The sequence below is a fragment of the Rhinoraja longicauda genome, chromosome 18, assembly GCF_053455715.1.
Source record: "Rhinoraja longicauda isolate Sanriku21f chromosome 18, sRhiLon1.1, whole genome shotgun sequence".
NCBI classification, from domain to species: domain Eukaryota; kingdom Metazoa; phylum Chordata; class Chondrichthyes; order Rajiformes; family Arhynchobatidae; genus Rhinoraja; species Rhinoraja longicauda.
In genome coordinates this window covers 1187851-1200964 of record NC_135970.1, presented here as the reverse complement: position 1 = coordinate 1200964, position 13114 = coordinate 1187851, and the positions used below count along the sequence as shown (strand labels likewise).

At 47.3% G+C, this 13114-nt stretch overlaps 1 protein-coding gene and 3 non-coding genes across 4 annotated transcripts; all 4 read right to left on the bottom strand.

Moving 5' to 3' along the window:
• Positions 1-3599: 3599 nt before the first annotated feature.
• Positions 3600-12650, bottom strand: rps13 (ribosomal protein S13). The gene is made up of 6 exons (XM_078414704.1): positions 12577-12650; positions 12197-12245; positions 7526-7604; positions 5772-5941; positions 4718-4818; positions 3600-3694 (listed from the first exon to the last, which is right to left on the bottom strand). The coding sequence occupies exons 1-6, from the start codon at positions 12597-12599 to the stop codon at positions 3661-3663; spliced, it is 456 nt and encodes a 151-aa protein (XP_078270830.1). The 5' UTR covers positions 12600-12650; the 3' UTR covers positions 3600-3660.
• On the bottom strand, positions 4548-4641 carry LOC144602481 (small nucleolar RNA SNORD14). Its single transcript, XR_013548459.1, has one exon. It is a non-coding gene; the product is annotated as a small nucleolar RNA SNORD14 (small nucleolar RNA).
• On the bottom strand, positions 5156-5252 carry LOC144602480 (small nucleolar RNA SNORD14). The gene has a single exon (XR_013548458.1). It is a non-coding gene; the product is annotated as a small nucleolar RNA SNORD14 (small nucleolar RNA).
• LOC144602469 (small nucleolar RNA SNORD14) lies at positions 6939-7029 on the bottom strand. Its single transcript, XR_013548448.1, has one exon. It is a non-coding gene; the product is annotated as a small nucleolar RNA SNORD14 (small nucleolar RNA).
• Positions 12651-13114: the final 464 nt, after the last annotated feature.

The window sequence follows — 13114 nt, the reverse complement described above, 5'->3', positions numbered from 1 at the left end:
GTAAATTGCCCCTAGTGTGCAGGGAGTGGACGAGAAAGTGGGATAACATAGAACTAGTGTGAACGGGTATCGATGGTGGGTGTGGACTCGGGGAGTGAAGAGCCTGTTTCCACGCTGTAACTCTAATAAGATTAAGAGTAAAAATCTGACCTGTTGATGCATAGCACCACCCTGTGCCTTAACTAATAACTGCAGACAAAGAAAGCCATCGTCAAAACACAAAGTGCTGGAGGAACTCAACAGGTCAGGCAGCACCTGCAGAAGGAATGGGCAAGTGACGTTTTGGGTTGAAACTCTACATCAGGACACTGTTGTGTTCTTCCTCACAACAGCATTACCGTATAGGTGTTATTATACTATTATCTGAATTACTTCAATCAGGATACATCAGATTGTACTACCAACCCACTGACTCGCACAGCTATCTGGACTACACTTCTTCCCACCCTGTCCCCTACTCCCAATTCCTCCGTCTACGCCGCATCTGCGCCCGGGATGAGGTGTTTCATACTAGGGCATCAGAGATGTCCTCATTCGTTAGGAAACAGGGCTTCCCCTCTTCCATTATAGATGAGGCTCTCACTAGGGCCTCCTCTATCCCGCAGCTCCACTCTTGCCCCCTCCCCTCTCCCCATTCGTAACAAGGACAGAGTCCCCCTTGTCCTCATCTTCCACCCCATCAGCCAGCGTATCCAACAAATCATCCTCCAACATTTCCGTCACCTCCAACGGAACCCCACTACTGGCCACATCTTCCCATCCCCTCCCCTTTCTGCGTTCCGCAGAGACTGTTCCCTCCGAAACTCTTTGGTCCACTCGTGCCTTCCTACCCAAACCACCCCATCCCCGGGCACTTTCCCCAGCAACCGCAGGAGATGCAACACCTGTCCCTTTACCTCCCCCCTCAACTCCATCCAAGGACTCAAACAGTCCTTCCAGGTGAGGCAGAGGTTCACCTGCACTTCCTCCAACCTCATCTATTGTATCCGCTGCTCTAGATGTCAACTTCTTTACATCGGCGAAACCAAACGCAGGCTCGGCGATCGTTTCGTTCAGTCTGCCTTAACCAACCTGATCTCCTGGTGGCTGAGCACTTCAACTCCCCCTCCCACTCTGACCTTTCTGTCATGGGCCTCCTCCAGTGCCAGAGTGAGGCCCACCGGAAATTGGAGGAACAGCACCTCATATTTCGCTTTGGCCGCTTACAGCCCAGCGGTATGAACATTGACTTCTCTAACTTTAGATAGTTCCTCTTTCCCTCCCTTCCCCCTTCGTAGTTCTCCCACTGTCTTCCTGTCTCCACCTATATCTTGTCTTTGTCCGTCCCCCCCGTATCAGTCTGAAGAAGGGTCTCGACTCAAAACGTCACACATTCCTTCTCTCCAGAGATACTGCCTGACCTGCTGAGTTACTCCAGCATTTTGTGATACCTTTGATTTGTACCAGCATCTGCAATCATTTTTCTATACATCAGTGGTAATCAGATGTACATTTGTTTTGTATTTCCACTACATATGGTATGTCAATTTGGAAACACAGGGAACCGCAGAAGCCAGAATCTTGAGCAAAATAGATTAGTCTGAAGGGACCTGACCCGAAACATTGTCTGTCCATTCCTCCACAGATGCCACCTGAACCCAAGTTCTTCAACACCCATCTTCAGCCAACTGTCCTGTGCAACTACCTGCAAGGCTGTCAAGTATTGCAGTGAAGAAGGGTCCTGACCCAAAAGCTCACCTAATGTCCTCCAGAAATACTGGATACAAGGAGCTGCTTGCAGGTTTACAAAAAAATATAAAGTGCTGGAGTAATCTCAGTAGACTTGAGAATTGAGACAAAGGGACAGGCAGAAAACCTTGTCCATCATCAAGATGACATAGCTATAAAGTGAGACGGATAAAGTTTAATGGAGATGTGTGGGGCAAGTTTGTTTTTTAACAACAGTAGTGTGGACCTGGAACACACTGCCAGCACTGGAGGCAAACATGGTAGTGGCAGTGATGTCTCATCAGTGGCAGAGGCTTTGACATGGACACGTGGGAATGCAAGGAATTGTGGGATGTGTAGCATGTTCAGCACACACATTGTGGGCCAAAGGGCCCATTCCAGTGCTGCACTGTACTGTTTTTTTAAAACAAGTATCTGCAGTCCATGTCCATTTGGCACTTCCAAGTTTTACCCAGTCCAAAGGCAAACTCAGCCAAGCTGGTAAGATTTTAGTCCATTTATAAGGATGAGGTTTTTAAGTACTTAGAAACACATGACAGTGGTTTTGCCTGCCGAATCTGTTGGAACAGGTTTGTGTGGGATATGGACCAAGTGCAGGCAGGTGAGACTGGTGTCGCTGACATATTGTTGGCTGGTGTGGGCAAGTTGGGTCGAAGGACCTGTTTCCACACTGTATCACTCAATGACTCTAATTCTTTGAGGAAGTAAATACCAGGATAGACAAAGGAGTCAGTGGATGTTATCTGTATTTTCAGGCCTTTAATAAGGTGCCACATGTCAATCTGCTAAAGATGAGCACCCATGGTATTAAAGGGAAGATACCAGCATGGATAACAGGTTGGCTGAATAGCAGAAGGCAAAGAGCAGCAATAAAGGGGGCATTTTTTTTCCAGCTGCCATTGACTAGCAGAGTTCCGCAGGAGTCGGTGCTGGGGCTAATAGACAATAGGTGCAGGAGGCCATTTGAGCCAGCACCACCATTCAATGTGATCATGGCTGATCATTCTCAATCAGTACCCCGTTCCTGCCTTCTCCCCATATAATCTTCAATGTATATCAATGATTTGGATGAGGGAATTGTAGGGAGGGGCAGGTAGTGCAGAGAAAGCAGGGTCTCTGCAGGACTGGGACAGGTTGGGGGTGTGTTAAGAAGTGGCATATGGAATACAGCATAGCAAAGTGTGGAGGCATGCATTTTGTTAGTAAGAAAATATTTTCCTGCGTAGACTATTTTCTAAATGGGGAGTATGAAAACAGGGATGTTATGCTGAGGCTCTACAAGGCACTGGTCAGACCGCATTTGGAGTATTGCGAGGACTTTGGACCCCATATCTCAGAATGTGCTGGTGTTGAAAAGGGTCCATAGGAAGTCTGCAAGAACAATCCCAGGAATGATTGGATTAACATATATGATGAACATTTGACGGCTCTGCGCCTGTTCTTTGCTGTAATTTAGGAGAGGGAACCTAAATTAAAACATACCGAATAGTGAAAAGGCCTCGATAGAGGATGTTTCCATGAGTGGGAGAGTCTAGGACCACAGGGCACAGCCTCACAATACAAACGTTTAGAAAGATGAGGAATTTCGTAAGTCAGAGGGTGGCGAATCTGTGGAGGCAGAATAATTGGGGAATCGGATTGGCAGATGCTTGATTGGTAAGGGTGTCAGAAGTCATGGGGAGAAGGCAGGAGTATGGGGTTGAGAGAGAAAGATAGATCAGCCGTGACTGAATGGCAAGGTAACTCGACCGGCTGAATGGTTAATTCTGCTTCTATGATTTATGAACTTGTAACAAACCCCATGATTATATTCCCATTATTTTGTTGTAATCCCAAAGCACCTTCATTTTAGTCAAAACTGAAGACAGATGGGTGAACATGAATGAATCTTTATTTTTATTACAAGATTCGATGATCAGATGAAGAAACTCCTTAGGCTACAAGTGCTGAAGCGGTCGAAGATTCGCTGCAGAGAGAAAGAAAAAAGATTAGTTATTTGCATCAAAAGCAATGGATAATTTAGATCTCTCCCAAATGCACGTAAAGGATTTTGAGCAGAGATCATTGAAATACAGCAAGAATGGACTGACGAAGGAACAGACTAACATCCCTGATCCAAAGCATGTCTTCACGGGCCACGGCTCACCCAAAATTCCCCAGGAACTAATACTCAATGCGTAACCACGAACTGGAGACCATTTGCAACCACCACAGCTTCCATGAAAGCACCCTCAGGAACAGCTTCTTCCCCTCTATTAGCTAGGGTACTGTCCGATTCACCTCTACCCCATTGCGGACATTGGACTTTGTCCAATGAAAAAAAGAATCTTACTACACCTTGGCACACAATAATAAACCCAATGAACCTTTGGACTCTACAATGCTGAGCACTCTGCATCTTCCCATTCACTAGGTATTAGAGTCTGTGTTGATTGGATGCAAAACAAAGCTTTGTATCTAAGTACACATGACAATAATAAACCGAAACCAAGAAGTTCTGTCACAAATACAAACTGGTGAAGGAGTTGGGCATGAGGTCAAAAAGGCAAGACTGGGCTCTCATGAAGGAAGGGGCTAACATCCATGGTCTCAGGTTTGTACGATGGTCCACTCACTCACCCAAAATCCCACAGGAACTGAGCCATTGAACTGAAGATTCTCAGTCCCAAGTTACTGAGTCCTGCATTGATAAACCACACCGACCCATGGACATGATAAAACGGGAGCACCCACACCTCCAGAATCACAGTTAAACCAAGTGCACAACCCCAGGCCTGTCCACTTCAGCAAGACAAATGGCACCACAAAAGGTGATTAGCTCACTCAGACATCCAAGGAAGGAGTTGCCATCATGCAGGGAAACCCTTTCTGGTAGAAACTGCGAATGGTTGGACAAAACCGTCATCACTGTGAGCTAATCCACCCCTTTACACATCCTGTACTCAATGCACTGGCAGATCAGGCAGCAAGACTCTGGGTGGATACTCACTACTTCCAGTTGGGTGGGAGCACCCTTTTGGACTTGTAGTAACGAGCCAGCCTGTGGATTCTGCTCTCTATAAGAATCAAACGGAACTTGGCATCTTTATCCTGCAACAAAAAAAATAGTTCAGAGCGACGCAGACACAAGTAACCGCAAATGGAATCTTGCTTAGAATACAAAGTGTCGGAAAAACTCAGCGGATCTGGCAGCATCTGCGGAGGGAATGGATAGGTAATGATTCGGGTCAAGACCCATCTTCAGACTGACTTATGTCCTCCACAGATGCTGCCTGACCTGCTGAGTTACTCCAGCACTGTTTTGAGCTTCATGCTTAAGCAGAAGCAATTGGTTCATCAGTCACCATAGGGAACACAATTTGCCTACGGGGATGAATAAAGTTCTACCGTATCGAGCAAGAACTTGCACAGTAGCCACTCACATAGCTCACTCAGACATCCAAGGAAGGATTTGCCAACACAAAGGAGAAGACCTCCTTTCTGGAGGAAACTGCGAATGGTGGATAAAGCGTTCATCATCGTGAGCCAACCTCTGCAGCTGCAGGAAGTGAAAGCTGCTGTGCAACTCTGGAACTCCATTTCAAATCCACAAAAACAAAGCAAGTGTCATCTACACCAATAAAACTCAAATCGGCCCAAACCACCTGATGCTCAGGAGCACTAAGTACTGGATTTTTTTTTGGCCTGACTTGGTCAGGAGATTTGAATTTTATAGGTTATATTCGCTATGTTTTTAAAGTTTTACATATAATCATAATTTTATCAAAATGGAAATTAATTAACATGAACTACGAATTAGAGAAATTTATGACTGATTGCACTTTGGCACTTAAACACATGTTAAAAACCAAAAAGTTATATCTTACACAGGGTTGACTTTCATTTAATACACAACCACTATTGGGATGGCAACGTACACATGTATCAGGTTGAGGGTGGGACCCTATAATTGTCCAATAAAGCCATCAGATCATGGAAGCAGCAACTTCATGAAATAATCATTAAACGACAACTGACTGAGACCAGCAGTGCAAGATCATCACCTTCCTGTTCCTCTCCAGATGTTTGCGGACAGCCACAGCGGTCTTGATCAGGTGGTACAAATCCTCCGGAAGGTCAGGAGCCAGGCCCTTGGATTTCAGGATACGGAGGATTTTGTTCCCAGTGACAAAACGCACCTGGGCGACACCATGGGAATCCCTCAGGATGACACCTGGGAAAATATCAATGCAATGCTTTACACACGTCTTCACCCGACCTAAACTCAATGCCCATCGCAGCCACGCACACTAACAGCTGCAGAATCAAAGGACGTACCTTCAGATGGGAGACAAAGAGGGATGTTGACTCTGTGGAAATCAAGGACAGACGGCAGTGGAGGCCAATGCATTGGGTATTTTTAAAGCAGAGATGGAAAAGTTGGTGATTGTGGGCATCAGTGTACAGGGAGATGGCAAGAGAATGAGGTTGAGTGGGGAAAAAATAAACGAGCCATGATTGAATGGCAATGTTGACACAATGGGCTGAATGGCCTAATTCTGCTCCTGTGTCTGACGAACTGATGTCAATGCCAAAACACAGGACATGTAATTGGGTTCCTCAGGGGCAGCACAGAGAAACTGCAGGCAGTACAGCTACATCGTAGGTTCAATAATCTGCACAACCCAAATGCTGGCGCAGCCTGGGTCGGGTCACAGCTTAAGGATAAGGGGGAAATCTTTTAGGACCGAGATGAGAAAACATTTCTTCACACAGAGAGTGGTGAGTCTGTGGAATTCTCTGCCACAGAAGGTAGTTGAGGCCAGTTCATTGGCTATATTTAAGAGGGAGTTAGATGTGGCCCTTTTTGCTAAAGGGATCAGGGGGTATGGAGAGAAGGCAGGTACAGGCTACAGAGCTGGATGATCAGCCATGATCATATTGAATGGCGGTGCAGGCTCAAAGGGCCGAATGGCCTACTCCTGCACCTATTTTCTATGTTTCTATGCTTTCCCTGCAGCTTCCAGGGCCTTTGCAGCCTCTCCCACGTCTCAATGTTGTTGTGACCGATGGATTTATTGGCTGCTAAATTACTGCTCGTGGTTGTGGGTGAACTAGGACAGAGCTGGTGGGTGCACCTTTAGTAAGTTAACAAAACACGCCGGGGGGGGGGGATTGCTTTAAGAGCCCGCATCGTCTCACAGGGAAAACAAGCTGTTCATCTTCCAGGCTCACTCAGACATCCAAGGAAGGTCAAACCAACACGTGGACTAGTCCTTTCTGGGGGAAACTGCGAATGGTTGGAAACAGTCATCACAGTGAGCACAGCCTGCATGTTTGCCAGATGTGTCTACATCAGCACTTCACAATCCCTTTAAACAGCAGTTTACTGCTCTCAGGTTTAAAACCAAAATGCATAACTTCACATTGATCTACTTTTACTCCGTCTTTTGTACGCTCAGAATATAGAACAGTGGAGCACAAGATGCCAAGATAAAATCATCTGCCTGCAGATGATCCATATCCCTCCTACGTGCCGATCCAAAATCCTCTAAATGCCAGTTATACCTGCCTCCACCACCACCCATGGCAGCATGTTCCAGTCACTCACCATTCTACATTAAATAAACATGCCCTTCATATCTCAATTTAACTTTGCCCCTCTCACCTTAAAGTTACACCTCCCATTCTTTGAAACTGAAAAAAAGAGTCCTAAACTGCTTGCCCTTTCAAGTCAAATCTGCCATCTCAACAAATGACAATATGCTGTGGGGATCAGAAACTGTGTTGTAAATCAAGTTTTGAAAATGGCACTCACCAATCTGAGATGGGGTCAATCCTTTTTTTGCCAGCTTGTATATCTGTTCTTTCACATCTTCTGATGTGAGTTTTAGCCACTGAGAACAAAATCACAAAGAAGTCAGGAACGTGACAGAGCACCCAGTTTAAGGTATCATATCAACACAAGCAACTTGCTGAAGTAACTCAGGTCAAGCAGCATCTGTGGACTGGAATGGGCAGTGATGCTTCTTTAGACTGAAGACCAAAAACATTGCCGTTCCATATTTTCCATGATGCTGCCTGACCCGCGGAGTTACTCCAGCATCGTGTTAAGGCATTCATGTTAGTCATATGGAGAATATAACTGAAACAGAGAGCTCTGACAATAACAGATGCCTGACCAATTACTTGCATGTCCTGCAGGTACATATCGATTTATAGCATCTTTACCAAGATACTTGGGGACAGACGGTGGGGTTAGTGTTCAGAACAGAGCTGGGGACATCCATTTTTCTGAGAAAGGGTTGTGATCCACAATGTGAATCTCTGGATTACTACCAGTGCCACGTGCTGGTCAGAGTAGAAATAGGAGGATATTACAGATGAATACGTGGCTTGAAAAATGGTGCAAGGGGGAGGGATTCAAATTTCTAGGACATTGGAACCAGTTCTGGGGGAGGTGGGACCAGTACAAACAGGACGGTCTGCACCTGGGCTGGAATGGAACCAATGTCCTTGGGGGAGTGTTTGCAAGTGCTGTCGGGGAGGATTTAAACTAATATGGCAGGGGGATGGGAACAAGAGCAGAGAGGTATAAAGTGAGGGTAGAAACAATAGGTAACAAGGTGAAAAGTAAAAGTGGCAGGCAGACAAATCCAGGGCAAAGATCAAAAAGGACCACTTTGCAACATAATTATATAAGGGGCAAGAGTGTTATAAAAACAAGCCTGAAGGCGTTGTGTCTCAATGCAAGGAGTATTCGGAATAAGGTGGATGAATTAAATGTGGAGATATAGTTATTAATGATTATGATATCGTTGGGATTATGGAGACATGGCTCCAGGGTGACCAAGGCTGGGAGCTCAACATCCAGGGATATTCTATATTCAGGCGGGATAGACAGAAAGGAAAAGGAGGTGGGGTAGCGTTGCTGGTTAGAGAGGAGATTAACGCAATGGAAAGGAAGGACATTAGCTCGGAGGATGTGGAATCGATATGGGTAGAGCTGCGAAACACTAAGGGGCAGAAAACGCTAGTGGGAGTTGTGTACAGGCCACCCAACAGCAGTAGTGAGGTTGGGGATGGCATCAAGCAGGAAATTAGAAATGTATGCACCAAAGGTGCAGCAGTTATAATGGGTGACTTCAATCTACATATAGATTGGGTGAACCAAACTGGCAGGGGTGCTGAGGAAGAGGATTTCTTGGAATGTTTGCGAGATGGTTTTCTAAACCAACATGTCGAGGAACCAACGAGAGAGCAGGCCATTCTAGACTGGGTATTGAGTAATGAGGAAGGGTTAGTTAGCAGTCTGGTTGTGCGAGGCCCCTTGGGCAAGAGTGATCATAATATGGTGGAGTTCTTCATTAGGATGGAGAGTGACAAAGTCAATACAGAAACAAGTGTTCTGAACTTAAAGAAAGGTAACTTTGAGGGTATGAGGCGTGAATTGTCCAAGACTGGCAATTGATGCTGAAAGGGTTGACGGTGGACATGCAATGGAAGGCATTTAAAGGTCGCATGGATGAACTACAGCAAGTGTTCATCCCAGTTTGGCAAAAGAACAAACCAGGAAAGGTAGTGCATCCGTGGCTAACAAGGGAAATCAAGGATAGTATTAAAACAAAAGATGAAGCATACAGATTAGCCAAAAAAAAGTAGCATACCAGAGGACTGGGAGAAATTCAGAGTCCAGCAGAGGAGGACAAAGGGCTTAATTAGGAAAGGGAAAATAGATTACGAGGGAAAACTGGCAAGGAACATAAAAACCGACTTCAAAAGCTTTTATAGATATGTGAAGAGAAAAAGATCAGTTAAGACAAATGTAGGTCCCTTGCAGTCGGAAACAGGTGAATTGATCATAGGGAACAAGGAGATGGCAGACCAATTGAACAAATACTTTGGTTCTGTCTTCACTAAGGAAGACATAAACAGTCTGCCGGAATTAGCGGGGGACCGGGGGTCTAATGAGATGGAAGAACTGAGGGAAATCCAGGTTAGTCGGGAAGTGGTGTTCATATATCATATCATATACATACAGCCGGAAACAGGCCTTTTCGGCCCTCCAAGTCCGTGCCGCCCAGTGATCCCCGCACATTAACACTATCCTACACCTACTAGGGACAATTTTTACATTTACCCAGCCAATTAACCTACATACCTGTACGTCTTTGGAGTGTGGGAGGAAACCGAAGATCTCGGAGTAAACCCACGCAGGTCACGGGGAGAACGTACAAACTCCTTACAGTGCAGCACCCGTAGTCAGGATCGAACCTGAGTCTCCGGCGCTGCATTCGCTGTAAAGCAGCAACTCTACCGCTGCGCTACCGTGTTAGGTAAATTAAATGGATTAAAGGCAGATAAATCCCCAAGGCCAGATAGGCTGCATCACAGAGTGCTTAAGGAAGTAGCCTCAGAAATAGTGGATGCATTAGTGATAATTTTTCAAAACTCTTTAGATTCTGGAGTAGTTCCTGAGGACTGGAGGGTAGCTAATGTAACCCCACTTTTTAAAAAGGGAGGGAGAGAGAAAACGGGGAATTATAGACCAGCTAGCCTAACATCGGTAGTGGGGAAAATGCTAGTCATTTATTAAAGATGTGATAGCATCACATTTGGAAAGTGGTGAAATCATCGGACAAAGTCAGCATGGATTTACAAAAGGCAAATCATGTCTGATGAATCTTATAGAATTTTTCGAGGATGTAACTAGTAGAGTGGATAAGGGAAAACCATTCGATGTGTTGTATCTGGACTTTCAGAAGGCCTTCGACAAGGTCCCACATAGGAGATTGGTGTACAAACTTAAAGCACACGGTATTGAGGGTTCAGTGTTGAGGTGGATAGAAAATTGGTTGGCGGACAGGAAGCAAAGAGTAGGAATAAACGGGACCTTTTCGGAATGGCAGGTAGTGACTAGTGGGGTACCGCAAGGCTCAGTGCTGGGACCCCAGTTATTTAGTGTATATTAATGATTTGGACGAGGGAATTGAATGCAACATCTCTAAGTTTGCGGATGACACGAAGCTGGGTGGCAGTGTTAGCTGCTAGGAGGATGCTAGGAGGCTGCAGAGTGACTTGGATAGATTAGGCGAGTGGGCAAATGCATGGCAGATGCAATATAATGTGGATAAATGTGAGGTTATCCACTTTGGCGGCAAGAACAGGAAAGCAGAGTATTACCTGAATGGTGACCGATTAGGAGAAGGGGAGATGCAACGTGACCTGGGTGTCATGGTGCACCAGTCATTGAAAGCAAGCGTACAGGTGCAGCAGGCAGTGAAGAAAGCGAATGGTATGTTGGCATTCATAGCAAGAGGATTTGAGTTTAGGAGCAGGGAGGTTCTACTGCAGTTGTACAGGGCATTGGTGAGACCGCACCTGGAGTATTGTGTGCAGTTTTGGTCTCCTAATCTGAGGAAAGACATTCTTGCCTTAGAGGGAGTACAGAGAAGGTTCACCAGATTGATCCCTGGGATGGCGGGACTTTCATATGAAGAAAGACTGGATAGACTAGGCTTATACTCGCTGGAATTTAGAAGACTGAGGGGGGATCTTATAGAAACATATAAAATTCTTAAGGGGTTGGAGAGGCTAGATGCGGGAAGATTGTTCCCGATGTTGGGGGAGTCCAGAACCAGGGGTCACAGCTTAAGGATAAGGGGGAAGTCTTTTAGGACCGAGATGAAAAAACATTTCTTCACAGAGTGTGGTGAGTCTGTGGAATTCTCTGCCACAGAAGGTAGTTGAGGCCAGTTCATTGGCTATATTTAAGAGGGAGTTAGATGTGGCCCTTGTGGCTAAAGGGATATGGAGAGAAGGCAGGTACAGGTTACTGAGCTGGATGATCAGCCATGGTCATATTGAATGGCGATGCAGGCTCGAAGGGCCGAATGGCCTACTCCTGCACCTATTTTCTATGTGAACTGATTTCTCCCTGATTGACTAGTTTGAGTTTTGACTGCATTCCGTGGTTCTATCGGATTCTAGCATGTTTTCAACATGAAAAGACTCTCTAAAGGGGAATATAGTTAGAAGCAAGATTCCACCATTCAACCCTTTGCCTATTACAGTGGTACGGCAGTAGAGCAGCTGCCCACAGCACCTGTGGTGTTATGGAACAGTGTGGAGTTTGCACTCTCACATCCCAGACGCGCAGGTTTGTAGGTGAATTGCCTTCTATAAACCACTCCTAATGTGTAGAATCGCTGGTCGGCGTGTTGTATCTCTAAACTCTCCTCACGATCTGACTCACCTCAACGTGCTCGACCAGGCAACATCCCGCACTATTTCGCCTGCACCCGTTCTAATTTATTCTCTCCGGTTAGTGAACGTAACGAGGTGGAAGATGACTGTCTATTGCACATGGTCTGATCTGTCCCAGGGGAGCGCCTCGCTGCTGCTACCCCTGGTGCTGCTGCGCCCAGACCTGTGCAAACTGATGGGTAAATGGGAGGCGGTAGAAGGCGGCGGGCGGGTACTTACTCACCGTGGGCACGCTGCGTCTGTAGGGCAGAGCGGACTGCGACAGGCCCTTGCTGCGGAAACACACACGCGGTCAGTGCGGACACGGCGAGGGGGGGGGGGGGGGGAGAGAGAGAGAGAGAGAGAGAGAGGGGGAGCGACGCGCAGGGCTGGGCCTGGGCCCGAGGTGGAGCCCCGCGCTCGGGTGTGCGGGCGACCCCGGCTCCAGGCCCCAAGATGGCGGCTGCATCGCAGGACCAGGGCAGCGGAGCGCAGGAGGGGCCGGGGATGGTCGATGCCGCGGCGGGCGGGGTATGGGGGGGTGTACCGGGGGCGGCGGGTACGGTGCGGGTGTACTAGGGGTGCGGATGCCGGGGTGCGGGTGTACCGGGGGCCGGGCCCTACCCGGGAGCGTGCATGCGACCCATGGCGGCGGCGGGCGGAGAGACAGAGAGAGGGGGCTCACCGCGCCTGCGCCAGTTATGGTGGCACGCGATTACGTCAGCAGGCTGGCGTGCTCTCGTCACTGACGTCTCGTGTCCGCCCCGCTCCCAGCGTGAGTGACGTCACGTGCCCCGCCTGCACCGGCGTCACGTGCTCCCCTCCACTGCCCCCACGGGCCCCGCCCTTCACTGACGTCATGTTAAAGGGCTACCTGGAGCCGTGACCGGTTGTGTTCATAGAAACATAGACAATAGGTGCAGGAGTAGGCCATTCGGCCCTTCGAGGCTGCACCGCCATTCAATATGATCATGGCTGATCATCCAGCTCAGTAACCTGTACCTGCCTTCTCTCCATACCCCCTGATCCCTTTAGCCACAAGGGGCAAGTGCAGGTGTGGCTTCACATTGAAGACACTCACAAAATGTTGGATTAACGCGGCGGGCGGGTCACGCAGCATCTTTTGCCAAATATAGGTGACATTTTGGGTTTCCAACTCCTG

Coding starts and splice junctions, on each gene's coding strand:
- rps13 (XM_078414704.1), bottom strand. CDS start 12,599: ATGGGTCGCATGCACGCTCCCGG. Junction 12,246..12,576: donor GGTCGCATGCACGCTCCCGG/GTAGGGCCCGGC, acceptor GTGTTTCCGCAG/CAAGGGCCTGTCGCAGTCCG. Junction 3,695..4,717: donor CTCCCACCCAACTGGAAGTA/GTGAGTATCCAC, acceptor TTCTCTCTGCAG/CGAATCTTCGACCGCTTCAG.